The sequence below is a fragment of the Thermobia domestica genome, chromosome 1, assembly GCF_964235325.1.
Source record: "Thermobia domestica chromosome 1, izTheDome1.hap1.1, whole genome shotgun sequence".
Taxonomy (NCBI): domain Eukaryota; kingdom Metazoa; phylum Arthropoda; class Insecta; order Zygentoma; family Lepismatidae; genus Thermobia; species Thermobia domestica.
Genome location: NC_137454.1, coordinates 34,543,245 through 34,569,516, shown reverse-complemented (window position 1 = coordinate 34,569,516; position 26,272 = coordinate 34,543,245). Strand labels below are relative to the sequence as shown.

The 26,272-nt window shown below is 33.5% G+C and overlaps 1 protein-coding gene across 1 annotated transcript in view; it reads right to left on the bottom strand.

Moving 5' to 3' along the window:
- The window catches only part of LOC145678834 (uncharacterized), a 49,184-nt gene extending 27,115 nt beyond the window's left edge, over nucleotides 1-22,069 (bottom strand). The window contains exons 1-3 of the mRNA XM_081749426.1: nucleotides 22,003-22,069; nucleotides 17,741-17,846; nucleotides 16,006-16,112 (exon numbers count right to left, since the gene is read on the bottom strand). Of these exons, the coding sequence (XP_081605552.1) occupies nucleotides 16,006-16,112; nucleotides 17,741-17,846; nucleotides 22,003-22,069 (280 nt within the window). The remainder of the gene's footprint in view (nucleotides 1-16,005; nucleotides 16,113-17,740; nucleotides 17,847-22,002) is intronic.
- Nucleotides 22,070-26,272: the final 4,203 nt, after the last annotated feature.

The window sequence follows — 26,272 nt, the reverse complement described above, 5'->3', positions numbered from 1 at the left end:
CTTAAATGTATGAGCAAGGAGGGGGAAGGGAAAATTAGCCCTCCTCCCCATTCCGTCAACGCCCTTGTCTAGCGGTTGTCCTATGAAACTCTAGTCCATACGCTTTCCCGTGGTTTTTGTTTCATTTATTTCATACTCTATGCTACGAAGATATTACGTTTGCTGAGCAAAAGTGAACCTTTCTGAAAATGAACTTGGATCCCTTGTGCACTAAATGTTGAGTTGAAGCCAAATTTATCCTGCAACCCAAGTTTGTTCGAAACATATAAAATTAGTTTGTTTAGTTTGATTGATTACAACTTGCATCAGTAGCAAGGCTATATGAGACAGGGCTTTTTGTTTAAAGTGGGATCTGACCCACTAATTTTGAAATTTTACGTGGGATCGCAGTCAAAATCTATACAACAAATTCCGACGCCTCGTGTCTCTATCCTCAAAAATTAATGTTAAAAGACTGAATATTGCACCCTGTAGCGTGGTACATACATACAAACAAACAAATTGAGATCAAATTGTCCCAGACCTTGACGTTCAGCACTAACGTTATAATAAGTAACACACTTGGTTAGTTACACGATCGACTGCCATACCTTGCGTTTCTCACCTGGTCTCTTCATACAAGCTATGCCAAGTTGTAAAGTTTCAAAGAAAATTTAGAACTGTGGTGAGGAAGAGGTACGAAATAAAATCTTCATAATATAACGTAAAAGATATTGTTGATACAAAATTAATTGTTACCTGAAGTTTCCAGTTGCATCTCAGCCACACCACTGACGTTAGATTCATCAGAAGCAATTTTCGGATCAACATTTTTACCATTTGTTTGGGTTTCCATTTTTACCAAGCATTGTATTTTTCATAATGATTTTCATTCTTGGAACTAAACCACCCATTTCTTTCTTACACGTTTTGCAACAAACTCGTTTGATCGTTTACTTACCTGATTGAGTTTGAGTTACTCTAATAAATTTGTACCAAATCATGTCCTTTTCTTCACGTATAACCCATGTTAAACGATTCCATGTTGTACGGAGACAGAACTAACATGTTCTGTACAAACGAATGCTTGCGATATTTTAATTTCAGAACCTCAACGTCGCAATGAATACAACACAACAGTTTGTTTCCGTGATAATTATTTTATTTATTTTTTAATATCAGTTCTATAAGTAGTCCAACCTTCGACTACTACACTTTATCGCAAGTTAACTGAGAAGCATTTAAACAATACAATATACGTTAAAAATAAGGAGAAAAAGAGACAAAATAAATTGTAGATCACCACATTGACCTGCTGTAGCCACGAGAAATCAAACCATTCACATGGGAAGAAAATAGTCTTCTGATTGGGGAGCACTTTTGGACAGTTCTCTTGCTCTGGAAGATTTTTTTTTTACGAACATAAAATAAAATGCAAATAAACATATGTTTAAGACAAGTCTTCAAAATACGCGTGTTTAAAACAAAATGTTTAAAACATAAACAAAATTTGTTTTAAACAAAATCAATTGTTTAAAAAAAGTTTTAATCATTTGTTTTAAATATTTTGTTTTAAACAAAACAACCCTGGAAGTTAGTAAATTTGGGACGAAGCCCAAACTAGCAAAAACTTGAACTAATTACATGAACCTTCGATTGTGCCACCTGCAAATTCTATAAAAGAAGTGACAATTCACAGCAACTAGGTAACTAAGAAAATGTTAAGCTAAGTCAATTGAACTTAACGGCAATCTTCTGAACAAGGAATTCGCCAACTTGATCAGAAGTAGTGGCTTTTGGGGAGAGGCTTCTCCTTTCTCCCTGCTGAGACAAGACTTAGCTTTTTTGGTCCTCCTGAATAAGTCATAGTCCCCCAAGAAAAACTTCCTGGGTACACCCCTGTATGATTATTTAATTATATTTGTCACTATTTTATTTGTCAGTTTCGTTTCTATGCAGTTTCGATCGTACGCAGTTTCGATCCTACGCAGTTTCGACGCTACGCAGTTTCGACCGTACGCAGTTTCGATCGTACGCAGTTTCGATCCTACGCAGTTTCGACGCTACGCAGTTTCGACCGTACGCAGTTTCGATCCTACGCAGTTTCGACGCTACGCAGTTTCGGTCGTATACAGTTTTGATCCTACTCCGGTTTTTCCCTATATAACTTCAAAAAATTACTATTACTTAATATTCTGTGATTATAAAATAATTGTTTTTTTATTGCTTGATCATATGACCTTATCTGTTTTCGATCCTACGCCGGTTTTAGTTTCGATCGTACGTAGTTTCGATCGTACGCAGTTTCGATCGTACGCAGTTTCGGTCGTACGCAGTTTCGATCGTACGCAGTTTCGACGCTACGCAGTTTCGATCCTACGCATGTAACCCATATGGATCACTATAAATTTGGGTGGTCCACCTCGTTCCGTTTTAGGGATACAAAATTCACAAAATATAAACGTAAGCATTACGTTGTACCACGTGTTTGGTTTTTGACCTAATTTATTCCTTTGGATGAGGTCCTATTACCTTATATGGTTATATGGTAATGTGTAGGTGTTCATTCCCTATCATAAGACATAGGAACATTGATGCACCCCGGGAGGGGATTCGGTATCATAGTACATGCCTCAACATGTATCATGATAAATTTGGGTGGTCCACATCGTTCTCTTTTAGGGGTACAAAATTGCTAAAATATAAACATAAGCAATATGTTGTACCATGTGTTTGGTTTTTGGCCCAAATTCTCCCCTTTGATGAGGTTTTATTACCTTATATGGTTATATGGTCATGTATATAGGTTCATTTCCTATCATAAGATATGGGTACATTGATGCATCCTTTAAAAATTTGGGAGGGGTATCTTGGCTCATCCACTCGGGTTTAGAAATTGTTTAATATAAGCATTTGGTATCATAGTACAGGTCTTCAATATGTACCACTATAAATTGGGATGGTCCACATCGTTCCCTTTTCATAGGTAAATAACTACCAAAAATCAAATTTCGGAGGTTATTGACCCCTATTTAGCACGTTATATGGGTATGTACAGAGGTTTATTACATTTATATGTTTATGTTCCCTTTTAAATTTGGGAATTATCAAATAACAAAATTCGGTAAACGTTTTCTAGGACCCATTGTAGATGTTGATGTTCCTCTTATGGCCAAATATTCAAAATTTAAATGTTATTGACCGGCTTTATTATTGAATAAGTACAGGATGTATTACTTTTTCATAAGACACAGGTGTATTTGTGTACCAATCTTAAATTTTGGAAGGGGTACATTTCTTATTGTCGTATCAATAATTGGTAATTGTTCTTAAAATTGGATAGTTTCTTATTCATTGGGTAAATCATTGTCAAATATGAGTATGATCACGTGATCGGTTATTGACCTATGATGGGATTAGGAGTCCAGGACATTGGTACATTGAAACTTTGTAGGATAATTTGAGAATTGTCAAATGAAATTACGTCATTGGTTTTGATTATTCCCGCCAAATATAAACGTAAGCAAGACGTTGTACCACGCGATTGTCCTTGATGAGGTAGTGTACAGGGATTCATTTCCTTTGTTGTGGTACTTCTTAAGTTTGAGTACACACACTTCTAGAAAACAGTTGGTTCTACTCAGGTAAACAATTGACGGACATTATTGACCTTATTGAACATATAATGATATGATTAACTCTAAGACTTAGGTATATCAAGAGAAGTATTCTTTAAATTTGGGAATGGTGATTAACAGAATTTTAACATAAGGCGCGAAATTTGAAACAATACATTGAACTTTAGTCACAGCTCATAGTCTAAGATCATTGGTGGTGATTGATTTGACCTTGAGCTTTAGAAATCTGATAGCTAACCTTATTGAATCTTATGACTCATAGACGAAAGGCAATACATGCTACAACAGTTTGAAATTTAATCATAAGGTGATGTAATCTGACACTAGCAAAGTTATTGTTAATGTAATTTGATTGGATGATCACTATCTTTCCTGCAATCTGATTGGTTGATCACTATCTTTCGTGCAATCTGATTGGTTGATGATTTTCAAATCTTTGCTGTATTCAGTTTTAAGTTTTGTTTTACATTTAAAAATCTTGGTTTCGTTCAACATTTTGCACTCACTGATAAATATGATCAAAACCGTTTATTTGTTAATCGAATAGTTAAAACCCGGATAAAGTTTGACGGTTAACCGTGTAACGTAAAATTTTTATTTTGAAATTTTTTTGCTTGAAACTTTTTGTTTGAGAATTCTTGCTTTCAAATTTTTGTTTGAATTTTTTGTTTCAAAATTTTGTTTGAATTTTTTTGACACCTTTTGTTTCAAAATTTTTTTGTTTAAAAATTTTTCGTTTGAAATATTTTCGTTTCAAAATTTTGTTTGAAATTTTTCGTTTCCAAATTTTTTTGTTTGAAATTTATTGTTTCAAAATTTTGTTTGAATTTTTTTTTCGTTTCAAAATTTTGTTTCAAAGATTTTTGTTTGAAAATTTTGTTTCAAAGTTTGGTTTGACATTTTTAAAGTTTGTGCACTCATTAGTAAAAAACCGGAACTGTTTAGAACTAAAACCTCTGGCAACATTGTGGTGCAATAGTACACGTCAGAACATGATAATGCAACGTCATCAGTTTTTCATCATATATAAGTATCGTTCGAGGTAGTATTCATGATAACATCATCATGGCTACTTGTCTGCAGTTTCTAAACACACGTGATGTGATGAAATCATTTACCAAGATTACTGATTTACAACAGAATGTACCTTATAGAATCTTAGCTAGCCAAATGATCCCTACAAAGTTTGGATTAAGAATCGTAGTGAAGCTTGAAAATGATAAGAATATAATTTTACCAGCAAGATATTTACCCATGGAAGCATCAAAACAAGAAGAACTGCTGCGTTTCTTAAATACTGGATCTGTATCTTTATGTTACAAAGGATTCTTGGGTCGAAGTTATCAATTCAACTTAGTACACAGCCAGATTCGTCAGAAATTGTGATGAAATCATGAATTCAAACGTCAGCACATTCCTTTGACGTCAGACATAGTTGTATGAATTTCGTTGGTCGGCATGACGTCAGCAACTGTGATGAAATCATGAATTCAAACGTCAGCACATTCCTTACCAATGACGTCAGCAATAACTATAAACCAGCAAATACAGTGTCATCCCACGAAATCATTTGAGCAAGTGCTTTTCAGGAGGAAAGATGTGTACTTCTAACGATAAAGAATTCATCTTCGCAAGCTATTATCCAATAAATATATTTCAAACAAAACATGTGATGATTGGTATCAGTGCTAGAACATTTGAAACAGTGATTCGATTGGGCAAAGCAGAACAATTTGGTGTACAACTGACCTATGAAGAATGGCAAATATTATGTTCACGAATCGACCAAATGAACGATTATTTTCATGATGAGCTAAATGTGACCATAGTCAAATCATTAGGCTCAAATCACGAAGTGGTGCTGCGTACAGTCCTCGAAGAGAAGATGGTGCTGTTACGTAAAAAGAGTACATTTCATGTCCCTCGCAACATGGTGTATCTAACGCAAACGGAATGGAACAAATTCATCGGCGTATTTCAGTGTGTGAAACATGCAGTGGAAGTGTGCAACAAAACAAGTATATTCCTGAAAAAGTACTATTTTGAAAAATGTGTTATGCATATTGTACAACATGTATCTAGATATTGTGATGGTTGTCAACATCGTTCGTGGGTGCATACCTGTATTGATAAACAGTTTATTTGTGATCAAATGGACATTGAGTTTCCATCCAATTGCTATTGCATTAGACCTTAAAAGACTTCAATTGGAATTAAAATTATATGCTAAAGACAAACTAGTGCAAGAAGTTCAAAATACATTGTATCGACAATATCCAGAACCACTATCTGGTATGGATGTATGTGGAGTGTAATAAAATGATCCATTTCAATGAATTGTGTTTTTTTCATTTCAAGTACAACCCCATGTTCTGACGTGTACTATTGCACCACAATGTTGCCAGAGGTTTAGTTCTAAACAGTTCCGGTTCTTTACTAATGAGTGCACAAACTTTAAAAATGTCAAACCAAACTTTGAAACAAAAATTTCAAACAAAAATCTTTGAAACAAAATTTTGAAACGAAAAAAAATTTCAAACAAAATTTTGAAACAAAAAATTTCAAACAAAAAATTTGGAAACGAAAAATTTCAAACAAAAATTTTAAACAAAATTTTGAAACGAAAAAAGTTCAAACGAAAAATTTTTAAACAAAAAAATTTTGAAACAAAAGGTGTCAAAAAAATTCAAACAAAATTTTGAAACAAAAAATTCAAACAAAAATTTGAAAGCAATAATTTTCAAACAAAAAGTTTCAAGCAAAAAAAATTCAAACTAAAAATTTTACGTTTCACGGTTAACCGTCAAACTTTATCCGGTTTTTAACTATTCGATTAACAAATAAACGGTTTTGATCATATTTATCAGTGAGTGCAAAATGTTGAACGAAACCAAGATTTTTAAATGTAAAACAAAACTTAAAACTGAATGCAGCAAAGATTTGAAAATCATCAACCAATCAGATTGCACGAAAGATAGTGATCAACCAATCAGATTGCAGGAAAGATAGTGATCATCCAATCAAATTGCATTAACAATAACTTTGCTAGTGTCAGATTACATCACCTTATGATTAAATTTCAAACTGTTGTAGCATGTATTGCCTTTCGTCTATGAGTCATAAGATTCAATAAGGTTAGCTATCAGATTTCTAAAGCTCAAGGTCAAATCAATCACCATCAATGATCTTAGATATGAGCTGTGACTAAAGTTCAATGTATTGTTTCAAATTTCGCGCCTTATGTTAAAATTCTGTTTATCACCATTCCCAAATTTAAAGAATACTTCTACCTAAGTCTTAGAGTTAATCATATCATTATATGTTCAATAAGGTCAATAATGTCCGTCAATTGTTTACCTGAGTAGAACCAACTGTTTTCTAGAAGTGTGTGTACTCAAACTTAAGAAGTACCACAACAAAGGAAATGAATCCCTGTACACTACCTCATCAAGGACAATCGCATGGTACAACGTCTTGCTTACGTTTATATTTGGCGGGAATAATCAAAACCAATGACGTAATTTCATTTGACAATTCTCAAATTATCCTACAAAGTTTCAATGTACCAATGTCCTGGACTCCTAATCCCATCATAGGTCAATAACCGATCACGTGATCATACTCATATTTGACAATGATTTACCCAATGAATAAGAAACTATCCAATTTTAAGAACAATTACCAATTATTGATACGACAATAAGAAATGTACCCCTTCCAAAATTTAAGATTGGTACACAAATACACCTGTGTCTTATGAAAAAGTAATACATCCTGTACTTATTCAATAATAAAGCCGGTCAATAACATTTAAATTTTGAATATTTGGCCATAAGAGGAACATCAACATCTACAATGGGTCCTAGAAAACGTTTACCGAATTTTGTTATTTGATAATTCCCAAATTTAAAAGGGAACATAAACATATAAATGTAATAAACCTCTGTACATACCCATATAACGTGCTAAATAGGGGTCAATAACCTCCGAAATTTGATTTTTGGTAGTTATTTACCTATGAAAAGGGAACGATGTGGACCATCCCAATTTATAGTGGTACATATTGAAGACCTGTACTATGATACCAAATGCTTATATTAAACAATTTCTAAACCCGAGTGGATGAGCCAAGATACCCCTCCCAAATTTTTAAAGGATGCATCAATGTACCCATATCTTATGATAGGAAATGAACCTATATACATGACCATATAACCATATAAGGTAATAAAACCTCATCAAAGGGGAGAATTTGGGCCAAAAACCAAACACATGGTACAACATATTGCTTATGTTTATATTTTAGCAATTTTGTACCCCTAAAAGAGAACGATGTGGACCACCCAAATTTATCATGATACATGTTGAGGCATGTACTATGATACCGAATCCCCTCCCGGGGTGCATCAATGTTCCTATGTCTTATGATAGGGAATGAACACCTATACATTACCATATAACCATATAAGGTAATAGGACCTCATCCAAAGGAATAAATTAGGTCAAAAACCAAACACGTGGTACAACGTAATGCTTACGTTTATATTTTGTCAATTTTGTACCCCTAAAAGGGAACGAGGTAGACCACCCAAATTTATAGTGATCCATATTAGGGTCCTATACTGTAATACCAAATGTTTAATTGAGCAATTTCCAAATTAAAGGGGTGGGCCATTGTACCCCTCCCGGGGTGCACAAATGTACCTATGTCTTATGATAGGGAATGGACCCCTATACATGACCATATAACTATATGATGTAATAGGACCTGATCAAGGAGATAAATTAGGTCAAAATCAAACACGTGGTATAACGTATTGCTTACGTTTATATTTTGGCAATTTTGTACCCCTAAAAGGGAACGAGGTGGACCACCCAAATTTATCATGATACATATTAGGATCCAGTACTATGACACCACATGTTGAAATTAAGCAATTTCAAAAATTAAAGGGTTGGGCCAAGGTACCCCTCCCAAAAATTTAAAGGGGTGCATCAATATACTCATGTCTTATGAAAGGTAATAGACACCTGTATACGCTCATGTAAACATATAAGGTAATAACACCTCATCAAAGGGAATAAAATCGACCAAAAACCAAACACGTGGTATAACGTATTGCTTACGTTTATATTTTTGGCAATTTTGTACCCCTAGAAGGGAACGAGGTGGACCACCCAAATTTATCATAATACATATTAGGGTCTTGTACTATAATAACAAATGTTTAAATTGGTCAATTTCCAAAATTTAAGGGGTGGGCCAAGGTACCCCTCCCGGGGTGCACAAATGTATCTATGTCTTATGATAGGTAATAGACCCCTATACATGATCATATAACTATATAAGGTAATAGGACCCCATCCAAGCACATAAATTAGGCCAAAAACCAAACACATGGTATAACGTATTGCTTACGTTTATATTTTTGGCAATTTTGTACCCCTAAAAGGGAATGAGGTGGACCACCCATATTTAACCTAATACATATTAGGGTCCTATACTATAATACCCAATGTTGAAATTGGGCAATTTCCAAAATTTAAGGGGTGGGCCAAGGTACTCCTCCCAAATTTTTCAAGGGTGCATTAATATGCCCATGTCTTATGAAAGGTAATGGACCCCTGTATACGCCCATATAACTATATAAGGTAATAACACCTCATCAAAGGGGATAAATTAGGTCAAAAACCCCCGAAATTTGAATTTTTGGTAATTTTTTACCCATAAAAGGGAACGACATAGACACCCAATACTAATACAGGTACATACTATGGTCCTAGGCTACCATACCAAATTTTTAGATTTGGCAATTTCCAAAATTTAAGGGGGGTGGTCCTATGTACCCCTGCCAAAATTTAGGGGGTGGGCCATGGTACTCCTGCCAAAATTTAGATGGGGTGGTCCTATGTACCCCTAGGTCATTGACCACGGCCACGGACCATGGGTCCTGAGGCTGGGACCCAGGGGCCAAAAAGTGTCCTCAGGTCAGGCCCTTACTACTACTCGGGTCGGGTTATCGGGTCGGGTCACTCGGGTCGGGTTATCGGGTCGGGTCAGTCGGGTCAGATCGGGTCGGGTCAATCAGGTCGGATCACGGTTCGGGTCAGTCGGGTCGGGTCGGGTCATCGGGTCGGGTCAATCAATTCGGGTCACGGGTCGGGTCGGGTCGGTCTTCAACCCGACCCGACCCGACCCGTTGAGAGCACTACGTGGAGGTATCGCCACGAATGTTATGAACTAGAGGATCTGCTTATACCACAAAATTGTGAAGCCATACGACACAACCATACGTATCCTATGATGGTGATTTTCTTACCTGTGAAAGGTTATTTCGGGCAATTTCTTCTCACTCCCATTTGTACACTCATACTTGCAGCATGTAACCATTGTATAATATCAATCTGAATCAACAGCTTAAATAAAAAAAAACGACAAACACATTACATGTCTAAATATGAGGATCGCAATGTTTTCAACCAACATATATGGCGGTTACTAAGTTACCTAATGGGATACCTAAGTACATATGAGCATATCCTTTTTTGTAACATTCTTGGGTATCGCGAGGAATTTCTCAAGAGAACAAATGGAATACTCCATACGTAATTACGTTAGTTGGTATACTGTTTCAAGATGGGCAGAAGTACCCCCACAAGACGTCACGGATCAAAATCTAAACTAGAACTGATTCTACCTGTTATTTTATTTACCTCGCAGACAAATTTTGCTACTATTGTAAGTTCTTACACCTTACTATTATTATATCACACTTCAAGAAATATAGAAAACGAAACACATATATATATATGTATGTTTTGTTTTCTATATTTCTTGAAGTGTGATATAATAATAGTAAGGTGTAAGAACTTACAACAGTAGCAAAAAGTATATATATATATATATATATATATATATATATATATATATATATATATATATATATATATATATAAGAGAAATAATGTAGAAATTAGAGGATACCAATTAACATTGGATGAAATCTAGTTCTTCACCGATTGTTACATTTGTTCAACTAGAAGAACAACAGCTAACAAGCCAAGTTCTATAAGCGCATACCTTGTGACGTAAGTGTGATATATATGATGAAATGGTTACACTCATTGCTTTATTCAAGTGCGACGGTGTCTGCGGAGTACGGCCGAACATACAAATGAGAGAAAAGCTGATAAAAATAATTGATGTTTCAAGATTCTCATTATTAATCTCCTGCTGACTGATGAATAAGTCAATTTGAGACAGTGTGCAAAATATATTACATATGATATTATAGAAGGCAGAAATAATTATATGTATCTAGAATTGTCTATGTTATATGCCACGAAAAGTAAATCATTGTTTGGACATAAATCAGAAGTTACAATGAATGCGAGTTGTGCCACAAGAGATTTCCATGCGTCATCTGTGGTTTATCAAATTCCGTTATTTTCTATTAGATACAATCTACAAAAGAAAATCTTAGTTTTATGTTTCACCATTATGCCATGTAGGATAAACGAGTAGAGAGTGATGAGAAATGAATGAAATAGTGGAATAAACAATGTGGGAGGAAGCAGGAATATCCACGCCCACGGTATTTGATAACCACAAAACCCACTTGGCACGAGCTGGGATCAAACCAGAGACCCCATGTACAAGAGGTGAACATTCTACCTCTGAATCACCGCATTCCTTCTAGAAACAATCAACAATGGAAGTCAGTGACATAATACCAAAGGCATTCGATATCAAAACAATGTAAAAATCGAAACATATAATTATCATACTTTATCACCTTAATATCGCATAACACGGATACGATTACCGTAATATTCCACCCTGAAGGAGAATTCGTTGAAGGAGTAAATACGTCATCTGAAGCTTTGCACAATGTTGTTGTTACAGACACTTGGTTTCCAGTCAAAATGAGTCGCATCAATAGAAGAATTGAAAAGCTGCTGGAAATGTCAAAGAATTTCGAGCCATACAGTAAGTGAGTACACAAGTTACTTTGTAAAAATTAATTCTCATACATGTTTTGATGGTGCCGGTAACGATTCCCAATAGTCATGCTCAGAAGATGCATCTTCTCTCTGTTAGTAGGATAGCGTAGTCATTAAGATGCTAGATACATTTTTCAATTTTTTACAAGTCATTCATACGATATTCGTATTCCTGTGGCTTCACTCAGGTCAACAAGTTGCCAAATAGTGCTCAGAAATATCCAAATGTCAACATTATTTTTGAGCAAAAAAAGGACATACAAATTGCTTGTATCGTTATGGTATATGCTTACAAGGGATATTTCAACAATTTGGTATAGTGTTTTTTAAAAAGTAAAATTTTCAGTAAATAAACTTAGCTTTTTCCGTGAATACCTTCGTGGTATGAAAGTAGAGAAACGGTGTCGCTAATTATTTTATCGCATTTTATCGGCTTAATGTATTATGAAAGTTTCTTTTATATCGGATAATTCCCTTCTTGCATCCGAATATTGTATCGAATTTAGAAAAGAATTTTCCTTAGAAGTTAATGATCCATCTTCAGAATTATCTTAGGATAGAGAAATTTATGGATATCATTTCTATAATAGATAGCGAAAAATAATTTATTACTAAATATTTCTCGTTAATACATACAATATCTTTACTGAATACTTTTATAATGTGCCAGATGATACCATGTCGAAACTTACAATATTTTATTAAAAGTGGCTTGTTTCTGTAAGCTGTAAATTTTAATCAAGTTATCTTTATTGCACATCATAATAATAAAGAGCACAACTTTGACATTTGTACAATAATATATTGTAGCCAATACTCAATATGAAAGTTGGAGTTCCGCTCAGAATTGCAGATCTTATAGCCAATATTGAGCTTCAAGTCTCCCTGATGATTTCGTTATTTTGCAATGATCAGGTTTTGACCACGCCATATCAAGTTTCGACTTTTGTTGCGCTACCTTAATATACATGAAATAAACTTATCTTACTACGCATGAGTGGTCTCGAAACTTATTATGGTTAGCAGTATGCATTACTACCAAAAGGAAATAAAATCATGAATATGTCTCGATAAAATATTAGACCAATCAAATAATTTACTCACAGCCAACAGATCACGAATATTGCTAACCACATTAAAGGAAATAAATATCTTATCCGTTTCGTTCTATTTATTGCATCTTCTCACGTGCAGTCCAACAAGTATATATTAACAAACCAAACATTTCACTTAGCGCAAAAATAAATAAATAATATAATAATAAAACTGAATATCTGTGATTAAATATGAATATTTGAAATAGCATACTTTCCCCTCTTGATGCACTATTCTTCCATCCTTCCTTTTTGTTTCTTCTCACACATATATACGGTTAAATTTAAATTAATTTACACACAGCATAGAACACTAGTGGTGAAAAAGGGAAGTCGATTGCAGTTGTACAAATTGGTATGAATTCTACGAATGATATAAACGTCCCCCTAGAAAAGTTTTGACATTTGTTTGGCTTCAGTTGCCTCACGTAGCATAGTCGCTAACGCTCTCGCCTTCGGTGTGAGCGGTCGCGGGTTCGATTCCCGGTGTGGGCACGGGGTGGAAAAAGTGTAAAAAAATCCTAAATGAGATTTTCCTGGATTTTCCTCATTCACATCAGACAAATGCCGGGATGATACCTAATATATAGGTCCTAGGCTACTTATTTCCTTACCCAATCTTTTATTCCTTCCTTTTCTGTAGATAGTATGCTCCCTGAGGGACGTCATCCCTCATGAAGGTACGAAAAAGACTCATATTAATGTAGTCCTTAGATACAGCTTAAGAATTCCTGTATCAAAATTCAATAAATACAAAGCGGAAATGTCATCACTATTAGAGAACATTGTTAAAAAGGATAATACAATTAGATTTGTTACAAAAGAAGAATTTTCGAACATCAAACAAAGAAGAAAATATGTTCATTATTAAGAATAAAACTATAAATTTGTTATGTCGAATGCGAAGTAAAGGTATTAAAGATTCAATTCAGGATATTTAATATATCTACTGTTTACAAGTTTCTCTATAATGGTAAAATAATGCATATGGAGTTGAATCTCGATAAACACGTTGTACACATATTTTTAGAGAACATTCTAGTTGAAACTTTTCCCTTAAACATTAAAAAGACCGATATAATTATGTTTCAAGCAAATACAAATTCAGCATTGGAAGAAGAACAATTATTATTTGTTATCTCTCTCTCTCTCTCTCTCTCTATATATATATATATATATATATATATATATATAAAGAGAACTTTCATAATTTTCTATATAATAAACAGCAATGATGATGAACTATTGTGTTCAGTGTAAGAAATCAACCGATACAAAGAATGACTCCATTAGAATAGAGCGAACAAAGAATGCGATATATATATACATTAAGAAGGAAATATGTATTGTATGTAGCATTACTAAAACGATATTCATTAGAAAAAAGATTGACTAGAAGATAAAGGGATTAAAGAAGATATAGAAGAAATTCACAATCCAGCAAGATAAACTATCCTAGGCTAAGTGTTGTTATAAAAGGTATAGATGACCTTTGGCAAGCTCATCTTGTAGAAATGGATAGTGCAATATTAAAGGGTTTTTCCAATAAAAAGGATATTTTTTTTAGCCAACAGTTGATTAATATATAAGGCTTATCCTTACTGTTATTATGGGTCAAAAGTGTGACTGGTCAAGAATAAATGTTGTTTTTTCATTAAAGTGTGACTGGTGAAGAATAAATATTGTTTATTCCATTATTCCTAACTTGCACAAATTGCAAAAAGTGATCGAACTTACAACTCTAGTCACAAGAAGTAAGTCACCTGAGTAAGATGTCACCTCAACAGTAAGATATCACCTCATCTTTCTATCTAGAAGGTCAAAACAAAATTCATTACTGTTATCAGCTAACAAATATTTATACTAGATTTCTGGTTGTTATAAAATGATAATTTATATGTAAATTCATAAACGTAATAATATTATTGCGTTTATGCGTAAACCTATGAATCATCTTGCATATTTCTTTTCTGTTCCTATCAATAGCTTCGACTATTTGATAATTTCTCCTTTTTTGTCGTTATAATAATAATAATAATAATAATAATAGTAATATAATAAATAGAACAGTTTCGTCACAACCTGTGACTTCAAGATCTATAGTGTAGAGCAGTGATCGCCAAACTTGAAATGACACAAGGTTATAGCATAATCCAGTATTACTAATGGGGATACACAATCTCCCCTTGTAATTCGCACTGTATCCACAGATATAAACACGAAGATTCAGAACTGCGGTAACCATAATATAACTAGTTGTATCGATATTTACGGAATAGGATAAATTTTGTTTCTAGCTAACATGGAACATTGAAAGGTTTTGCAACTGATTTGAATATTTCTAATGTCTTATGCATTACAAACATACGGTGAATTAATATTTGACTTGTAGTTACACATGGCTACTTTATTTGTTAAAGAAGGAAACAAAAAAACACTGAAACGGGAATCGAACCAGAAACCCTTTGCATGTGAGGTGTAAAAAACTCACTCTTCCACGCTGTCACTTGATAGCTTAACCCGTCGTATCACATATACGGCGAGTCGAAAATTTAAAGTCACTTTAATTACGCTATTTCTGGCTATTGCACTCTCCCAGTTTGTAATATTAACACTTTAAATATGCACTACTACCTTGCGAACCATTTCTCCGAAGTTCACTTACGAAGTATGTTTTCTCTTTGTAAAATGCAGACTCGTACTGTTATTAGAATCAAAGTATTAGAGTTCGTATAGGGGAAATAGAGTTGGCTCTACATAACATAACTTTACAAGAGTGAACGAGGCTTGAGGTAAAGCAATTTGTTTACATGAAATATTTTTGAAGAGATGGTTTATATTTCAATAAACAAAGTATAACTTATCTTAATAATAATAATAATAATAATAAAAATAATAAAAAGAATAACAGAATTAAAATACCAATTATATAAACAATACCTTCGAATAAAGAAAAAATGCCATAACCCGGATCGCTGTCATAGGAGTTTCGTGCTATCATACTAAGCTAACAAAATAAATTAGTGGTTACGGAAGATAAACATAAAACTTTCTATTTCAACATGTATTGATATAATTCAAACAATATAAAAATAATTTCTGTTGTCTTTTCGTCTTTGGTAATTTGAAGTGAAGGTGAGGAAGAATTTAAATGTAAATCACAACCTTCGTACTGTGCGTTTGACACAGACTAATTTTCGAAATATAAATTTTTATACAAAACTAAATTTCTCAAAACATATAATTGATTTAAAATAAATTATGTATTACATAATCAGAAATGATCGTACCAATTATATCAATTATCCCACGTACGACTTTAAGTCTTCTTCTGGTTTTACCAAGAAGGTAAAAACCTCTTATTTCTCCATACTCTCCAACTTTAGCGTATCCAGCCCTAAAATTGAAAAGAAAATTGAAAAGGATATTCTGCTATAAACTTAGAAACATTGCCCATTTATTTATTTACAATAATTCTGCAAAAATCTTTTTATATGATTTTCATAGTACATGAAGTACATCTAGTACGGCCCATACATATTTCAGTTGTTTCCATATGTCATGGACATTTTTTAACGGTGCAACATTGATATTGTCTATAAATACATTTATACTGACATATGTTTCTGGAAAGTGTGAATATCCGACGGACCTATTGTACCATAAGTCAAGAAAATAAAATATTAAAGAAATAAAAATCAAAATAAATTGTTACATCATAAATTTTGTTATATCAATTACAAAAGAAATAGTGAATTTTTAAATTAAATTAAGAGTGCAATTAAACGAATGGTTGCAATTTTTTATTGTCATAAAATGACAATATTTTATTAATGAAATAACTGACACAATGGTAGAATAGTAGATTTTTGTGTAACAATATAAATTAGTTAACTGTAAATATTCAAGAGTTTTGAGTTCATAACCAGACATAGTATGTTACCTTAACTCCATAACATATAACTATAAATTTATTCAATGCTAAGCCAATTATGACATAAATAGGCTGAGTACTTAAACATTCAGACTTTTTTGCCTGTCAGTTTTAGAGACCTCCTAACATAATGTTGAATGCAAAATAGACAGTTAAAGTTCTCTGCAGTCATACTTTACCTTATTGCGTATTTCGCTTGGTTTTGACCAGACAATGGTCTCTCTTGCGGTATTTGTAATTTCGTATAGACCGTTCCATTGCGATACTGGATGCAGGAACCAGAATGCAGAATGCAGAATGAATTTTTAGTTGCAGACTTGGTCATTTTATATGGACTATTGTCCTTGTTTGCCTTAATTATTTTTCCTTTTTACTTCGCCAAAAGACAATATAAAAATTTGCAAAATCTTAGGAAGGTCCTAGTTACATTTTCTGACAAAATATTGTTGTTATCTAATGATGTAAAAATAAGTATTTTTAAACTTTAATTTACCTTGAGGTTTGCTTTCGTCTTTTTCGTAATTTTATCCGAATTGTTAATTACTACTGACAAGCAGTGTTATTTGACAACAGGTAATTCTTGACTATTTCGCTTCTGCTTCCAACAATTTCTTGATTACAAATACTGTCCTTGTGATTTTTGAAAATAATGTTATGCACGTATCCAGCAGTTAAGATGTTACAGAAAACTTCGTTCCATTTCACCTACCAAATTGCCATTATAATTTTTATGAAAAAATGATTTTTTTTAAAATTCTTAATTTGTGATTTCATTACACTATTATAACCAGGACACCTCAGTTCCCGGACCTGAAGGTAGGAGCCATAGACGACTATCATTGATCGCTGTGATAAACACATGCATGGTAACTGATCTTGCACTTGTTGGCTATTAAAGGATAGGATTATCTTATCAATCATTAAAAGAATCAGAGACAGGTTACTGCTAAGATGCTGATTAAAGACACTCTACTTATAAAACCAGTGAAAATATAAATGTTAAATTGGATGTCCTTGTAACGTCTTAATTCAACTCAATTCTGATAAACCTTAAAATATGAAAATCATCGAACGTCTTTATGTTTACTTACATTGAAGTATACTTGTAGAAAATACTTTGCTGAATACAACTCGATGGACATGGACAATATAATCCTTTCGCTGGATTCAGTGCAGAATTGACAGGTTCAAGTTTGTCTAAAAAGAAATTAATAAATATATTATATTTACAAATCATTTGAAAAAGATCTCCGGAACATAACTTTGAAAAAATGGCAAAAGACTGCAAATGGAATTTCTCTCATTTATTTTTGAATACAATTACGCCTCTAAATTATATTTCTTGCTGATCCTTGCTATAGTTCCTCGGATCATAGGTTCAATGTTATACTAGAACACTTAAACTAAAATTAAACAATGACCAAATTATATAATTTACATCCATCCATGCCCTTCTAGTGTTTGTACTCTCTTGTCCAGGAGATGTTCCAAGATGTAACACTTTTCACAATTATTCCCTTTTCTCATCAAAAGTAATTTGGAAGCTTTCCCAATTCTGAACGAATTTCATTCTTAATTGATCATTTAATAATTTTCATTTGACATTTAGAAACCAAGAAGGATAGTTTCCATACGGGACAGGCATAATAGGCTTTCGGGTCATGCTAAGGTAAAAGATCACACACTTCCTTAACTTCTACACATACTGAATCTGATACACTCAGAGCCATGTTTTGGCCCATTTTATTTATCAACGTTGCCCTAGGTACTCATCTGACAAAAATCTGAGTAAACGCAGGGGAAAAAGTGAGGGAGAACGCGGGAGAAGGCCGTTCCTTCACCTCCAAAAAATATGTACGTCGTCCTTCCAGTTCCTAAAAATATTACAATGGACATAGATGGGTTGGGGACCGAACGATGGCATGCCGCTACCTACCGTTTTCCCACCATTTCTGACCCACTTTTACCTCTGAGTAAACCTATAATACGTAACATTGTACGTATACGTAATACGTAATACAATATAAGGGATTCAATCCAGGCCATACATTATATAGGGAGTGGAATACTCTTTGAAAATCTCCATAGTTATGTTTATAGGATAGTAGGATAGTGTTTTACTAAAGTTAAGCTAAACGAGGCACTATGAAAACAAACATCACTATTTGAATAGGGAATTGTAAAATAATATTTAATATTTCATTAACTTTAAAAAATTATTTTTAAATTAATGGATTATATATATAAATCTGCAAAGCAAGGTTGCTGTTAACAAATCAAATAAGAACGTCTAAACCAATTATCAAATTTGGTTGTAAAAGCAAAGGAAATTATTGAGTATGAATATTTTGATATAACAAATAAAATTAACATAATTATTACATTTTAACACCAACAATTTACATTAAAATAACTATATACTGGATATTAAATACAAAGCGCAAATAATTGATTAGAATGTTTGCGTTTAACGTCCTAATAAGCCGGGACGGCGTTATTAAACGCGTTTTCTTAACTAATTTAGTTTTATAAATGGTTACTAAACCATAAAGTATGCATATAGACTAACACTTAAGTAAATTTTGCTATATTTGGCGATTAGTATAATTCTATTGGTTAATGAATAGTTGAAGCCGGCTTACAAATACTACTTAATGTCAAAACTAATCACGCTTTTCAATAATAATTACATTGATTTACACATCATTTGCTTCTGTACGTTGCACATTTGGAACTCCTTATAGATGACTTTCTTGTTGAAACGTAAGAATACCATTTGATTACATATTCATATTTATTTTGCATAGCATATGAACGTCTTTGTAATTCCTTGTTCAACAGTATAATGTAGAGAATAACACGGTACAAAGAACTTTCTTCCTATATATTTCCGAAAATTATTCTGAAGAGTTCGAAATTCTTACCAGAAAATGTCCATTAGATGGCATTAGTAATAGTTATTATGTAACCCAAGCTTCGAATCTGTACAAAGTTGTCAAACCAAAACCTGTCGTTTCCATAGACAAATAATTACATATATCACAATTTTAATTTAAAATTGTTGCAACAATAATTAGATATGTAAACCAATATATACTGAAATATAATGAAATACGAACAATAAATCTGGAACTATTTTCGATATGTTACAAATTTCAGAACCGCATTGGATCGAGAGTATATTATTCGCTCAGACTTAAAGACTACGCTATCATATGAGGCAATTTATAAAAAGAAAGATAGAATATCTATATTTGATTTCAGCATTTGAAATATTATATTTCTATTCGGTTTAAGTAGATAAGTTACTAAATGTTATGTGAGTATGTAAATACAGAAACAATTTATTAAAAATTGTTTCAGAAATCTAAAGAAATCAAATATAACTATTTTATTATTTTCTATGTAGATATAATATTCATTTTAAAAAATAACAGTTAAAAACTTATTATAGGTTGGACAACCAACATGACAGCAAATACATGCCCAGAAACATAACATGACAGGATTAGAGTTATGAAGGGCTGGAAAAGAACTGGAAATTTAGGGTGAAAAAACAGTTTTTTACGGCTTTCTTTCCGAGCGTAGAAGAAAAACGGAAAATTTGGGATAAAACAAAATTTTTGAATATTTTACTACATTATGCTTTAAAAATGAAAACTATTTTACATTTACTAGTTTACAGTTAAGATTATTGAGGGCTTATCTTTCTTGTATTAGAATAGGGAAAATTTGTGGCAAGAAATATATCTGCACCGGTCTTTTATAGTCAGCACCTTGATAGAATGGTGTTATGGCTACAAAACATACTAAACTATAATCCTAGTTAGATTAATTAATATCATCATAGGTATTCTGCCCTTATTGGCAGGTCACTTGCCGTAGCTGGGAAGCTTCCATGCTCTACGGTCTTCCGCTAACTTCTTCGTCTTCGCGTATGAACTTTCTGTTTTTATATCATCCATTAATTGTAGTCTCCTTAGCCCCCTCCCTCTCTTTCCCGCCACCATACCCTCTAGGACGTCCCTCATGATACAATCTCTTCCCAGGTAATGTCCCAACCACTTTCTCCTTCCTCTTCCTAATAATATCTAAAAGTGTTCTTTTCTCATCCACCATTTCTAACACTCTCTCATTCGTTTTCCGCTCGACCCAACTAATTCTTTCCATTCTTCTCCACACCCACATTTCGAAGGCTTCCAGTCGATTTTCATCACCTTTACCAGTCGATTATAGAAGCATTTAAATTGTCTTAAGCGATCTTCTGAAGTTATTGCTTGATGGTAGGGAAGTGTTAAAATAACGAGGCCAGAATCATTTTAGTTAATATGTTAAATCACATATAACTTCAACACTGACTGACTGACTTTGCACTAACTAAAGCTTTTCATGTTTTCAGACAACAATGTTATTCCCTTCAAAGCATTGTTGTTATTGCTTCGTTGGACGTCTTCAACTTATATGGCTTTTATCTGGTCGGTCACAGTCTTTTGAATGTTCTCCAGAGATCCAAAATGACGTGCTTTTAGGACATGTTTCAATTTCGGGAAAAGGAAAAGTCACAAGGACTCAAATCAAGTGAATATGGGGATTGAGGAACAATAGTAATGCGTTTTGAGCTCAAAACTTCACTGATGGAAATGGCCGTGTGACACGGGGCATTGTCATAATGAAGCATCCACTTGTCTGCAAAGTCAGATCTCACACGAATCACCCTTTCCCTGAGCCTTTCAAGGACACTTGTATAAAACATTTGGTTGACAGTTTATCCTAGTGGAACAAATTCTTTGTGCACAATACCCTTACTGTCAAGAAAAAAACAAATCAGCATCGTCTTGATCTTTGATTTGCTCATTCGACATTTCTTCGGCCGGGGAAATGACAGAGTGTGCCACTCCTTGCTTTGCCGCTTTGTTTCAGGATCGTACTCAATATCCAGGATTCATCACCTGGATCACACAATTGAAGAATTCTTGGTCATTGGCAATCCTCTCAAGATCAACGTACACGTTTTTTTTTAAATTGTCCTTCTGTTCAGTTGTAAGGTCTCTCGGCACCATTTTGGCACAAATCTTTCGGATGTTCAAATCGTCTGTCAAAATTTGATGTACGGTAAAAGTGTTTAAATTTAATTATTCATTCATCATCCTTATTGTTAAACGACGGTCTGATCTCACAAGAGATCTCACAAGTTCAACATTTTCGTCAGTATTTGAAACTGAAGGTCTCCCTGATAGAGGTTCATCTTCAACGTGTTCTCGGCCTTCAAAAAATAATTTGTGCCAGCGAAAAACTTGTGCTGTTGATAAGCAACATTCCCCATAGGCCTGATTCAACTTTTCAAAAGTCTCACTCGCAGATTCAAGAAGTTTAACACAAAACTTTATTGCACAACGTTGCTCTAAATTCCGATGCTCCATTTCTGTAACACACAACAAAGCACAAATTAATTGATGGCGCTTTCAAAAATAATATGTTAGCTCTACGCAGTTGTAACTCGGACTGAGGAAGTGGAAGGGACAAACAAACCGGTCTAGCACAGACCGGTAGGCACAACGTTGCCAAATCGCAGTGTTGCCAGTCTCATTACTTTTCTCACATACCTTGTATATATTTTATGGAGATATGTATCTTCCTTGTACTTTTTAAAATTTCCAAAAATTTTGAACCCATTAGAAAAAATATTTTGTTCGGAAATATTGGCAAAACCCGGAAAATTATAATTTAAAACTATTTCTTCGCCTTGTTGTATGTTAAAAAAGGCAAACAAATGTTATAAATGTACAAGTGTTGGTAACACTGATAAATTGGTAACTATGCCGTCTAGTGACAGTTTTGAATGCGATATTCTGTAGATACGGTTTACGTCAGAATTCAGGGAAAGTTGAAACTGGTCGGACCTTTTGAGCAAGTGTTGTTAAAGTTATAATAATAGTGTATAATACTCTTCCGTTGTTAACAACTAATTATTGTGATTTCTGAAAATAACTTAATGTTAAACATCTAAAAATGGGTCTATGATTTTGCTATTTTGAGCTTATTATATCTTTGGAATGTGTTATAGACCGTCAATCAATTAATTTGACAACTGTAACCTGAAAGTTAAATTGTATTGCAGTCTACTTGGATATTCCAGCTTTGTTTTAAAATTTAAATGTATATTTCGATATTAGAAATATTACTTGAACCTAATATTATTACTTGAAATTGATATAATTATTAATTCCTGAAATTTTCATGATAGCTCTTGGGGTAGTTGACTACTGGAACCATTACTGGTAAGTTGTGGTACCTATTTCTTGTTCTATTCGAAAATAATAATTATTTAAATTTAAATTCGAGATACTTGTTATTCAACCTAACTAATAATTAGTATTTGGACACTCGTTAATATTTTTGGTACGTGAAAGATAGAAGCTGAAATTACTAATTTAATACCGTCTATGCAGATTAATAGCGTAAATTAAAAGTTGAGTGCTTTAACATGCTTATATACTCTCTTTAAATTTTTTATGCTGTTTACTCTCTACTATAATATTGCGGGTGGCGTATTGTGACCCTGACCAGTGACGATGCGATATAACTATTTCAATATTTTTTTAAACGCACGTTACAGCCGGAAACTAATTTTATTTGCTACAACGTATCTACAGCATATATACAATGTATTTCGCTAGCAGGAAAAATACTGTACTTAAAGCAACATGTTTTAATTTTACTTTTTATTTTTCTGATTTCTGGTAAAATTTATCTTCATTATTTTGATATTTTTGAAACAACTCGAAAAGATAGATGATCTTAATTACACATACACCACACAAGCGCGTAAATTTGAGCAGCGAGAAGTACATTAAAGAATTTAACATGTGAAACTTCCGTTCGTTATTATTAAAGACTAGGAAAACAGCCGTTCTTCGTACTGAGAGAGTACGTTTCATTTAGGACATATAGGACACTAAAACTGTCACCAATGAACTGGGACCGCAAAAAATATGAATTTGATATTAATATCGACCATTTTTGATCATTTATATATACCGTAAATACGCGCGTAATTTTCGCCCTCGCATAATTTTCGCATCCCAATTTTGAAGGGCATTTTCTGTATATTTTATTTTCCTCGCGTAATTTGCGCCCGCGGAAACGTTTTGTGAAACAGCATTTTTCCAGGAATCAATTACGGTAGCTAATGAACAATTGGCAACGCAGCAAAGCCATTATTGTAAGGTAAGAAACCACACGACTTCTTAATCAACTTTTTAATGTTATTTTTCTACAAATTTAGAATTAATTGTTTGTTGTCAATTCTTGCTACAAAGAAAATGTGTACTGGTATTTTCGTGTTACTTTGACTGGGGAAAAAATTAGATGATATTCACTGATGTGGCTAATTCTTTTTTCCGCATAATTTACGAACCCTTGTTTCAAAACAACTTTTTTCGTCTAAAAAAGTTCGAAAATTACGCGAGTAAATACGGTATATTCCCTCACCCCCCCCCCCAATTTACGGAATTCGGATTTAAACATCACTGGAATTGTCACTGTTCATCTCAGCGACCCCAAGAACTATGGACTCGACACTAATATCGGTCATTTTTGATCATTTTTATGTAAATGACCCCTTCCTCCTCCATGATGTTACGGCGATCAATTTGGATTTAAACGGCATCGTGTTTCGACATTAATATCGGTCATTTTTCGATAATTTTTATATATGTCCTCCGTTTTCAAGATATGGTGCTGAATGTGAATTTAAAGGGCATTGAAAGTGTTACTGTCCATCTCAGCGACCCCAAAAAGTATGGATTGGATACTAATATGGGTCATTTTCGATCATTACCTTCTCCATAGCCCCCAAGTTTCGAGTACGAATTTGGATTTAAACGACATCGGAAATGTTACTTTTCATTTCAGCGACCCCAAAAATTATGGATTTGACAGTAATATCGACCATTTTTTATATATCTCTTCTTCCTAAGTTGCGAGGATCAATTTGGATTTAAACGGCATCGAAAGTGTCACTGTATACATCAGCGCCACTTGAAAACTATGGTTTCGACACATATTAATAATTTTCGATCATTATATATATATATATATATATATATACAGATAGATAGATCATCTCTCCCTTTCCCCAAGTTGCAGTGCTGAATTTGGATTTAGGCTGCATCGTAAGTGTTACTGTTCATCTCAGGAACTCCGGAAACTGTGGATTCGACGTTAATGTCGGTCATTTTCAGTATATATCCTCCTTCCTTCCTCCAACTTGGACCTTGAAAGTGAAATGATAAAAACCATTCCAGACCCGAACCTGATCTACAGTATGTTGAATATTTTGTTGAGATCAGTCTTGTGGTTCAAGAGTTGTTAAGTTACAAATATAGTTACTTTCATTTTTATTTAATCTGTAGCACGAGAAAACTATTATTTTTTTACATTCAAAATTTTATACATAAAGTTTATATAAAAGTCTATATTAGAATATTAAATAATCCCACACAGCAATGAAATATTTTCAAAACGTTTCTAAAACGTGCCATCATTTTCCTTCAGAAAATGTATCCTACTTCCCTTAAGGAAATATATTCCATATGTTGTTGAAAGAATTTTCCACATAATACAGAAAATATTCTCTGAATACACTCAAAAACGTTGTAGAAATATTTTATACGCCGTTAGAAAAGTTTTCCTAAAAATGTTTCCTGTACGATTTCCAAACATTACTGAAAAAGTATTTGAAACGTTTTATACAACGTTAACGGAATGGTTTTTAAAATGTTTCTCATGGAATATTTTAAAATTATTTACCAATAACGCAGACAATATTTTCCTACATATGCCAAAATATTTTCTTTACATGACAAAATATATTTAGTGAATATTTTTTGTACATCACAGAAAATATTTAAAGAATAGTTTCTGTGCATGACAAAATATTTAGGGAATATTTTGTGTACATGACAAAATATTTACGGAATATTTTCTGTACATGATAGAACCCAAAGCCCATAGGCCAATTCGGTTACTACTGCAGATACGAAAACAAGGTAAGATACAGAAGGAAATTTTTAAAATGCAGCAAGTTTTGTTTTTATATTAGTATACCGCCCAATAGTAACGAAAAGTACAACGCTGCCACTGTTGGACAACACCGAATGAAAGAAAGTGTGGTTTGAAATTATTTGGACCAAAGGGAACGGAAAGACACAATGAAAAATATAGTGCAAGACCCAATTTCGCGTCCTTCGTATCTGCTCCTACCCCCCCCCCCAACACCGTGGTTGCTACGCCTCTGGCGTGGATGTTGCATTTGCATGTTTATCCTTCACTGTGTCTCCTTTCAATTCTTCTCGGTGTAGCTAATTTCAAACCACACATTGTTTCATTCGTGTAGCCCGACATGATGTATGGTAACGCATTTTCTTTATTGAGCGGTACACTAGTACAAAAACAAAAGTGTTGCTGAAATTTAAAAGAGTCCTTACATATCTTACCGTGTTTCCATACCTGCAATAGTAACCGAGTTGGCCTATGGGCTCCGGACTTTTCCGTCACTCTGCATATACGGTATAACGGCTTCTTGCTGGGAACAAATAGTGGGTTGAAAACAAGGCGGCCAG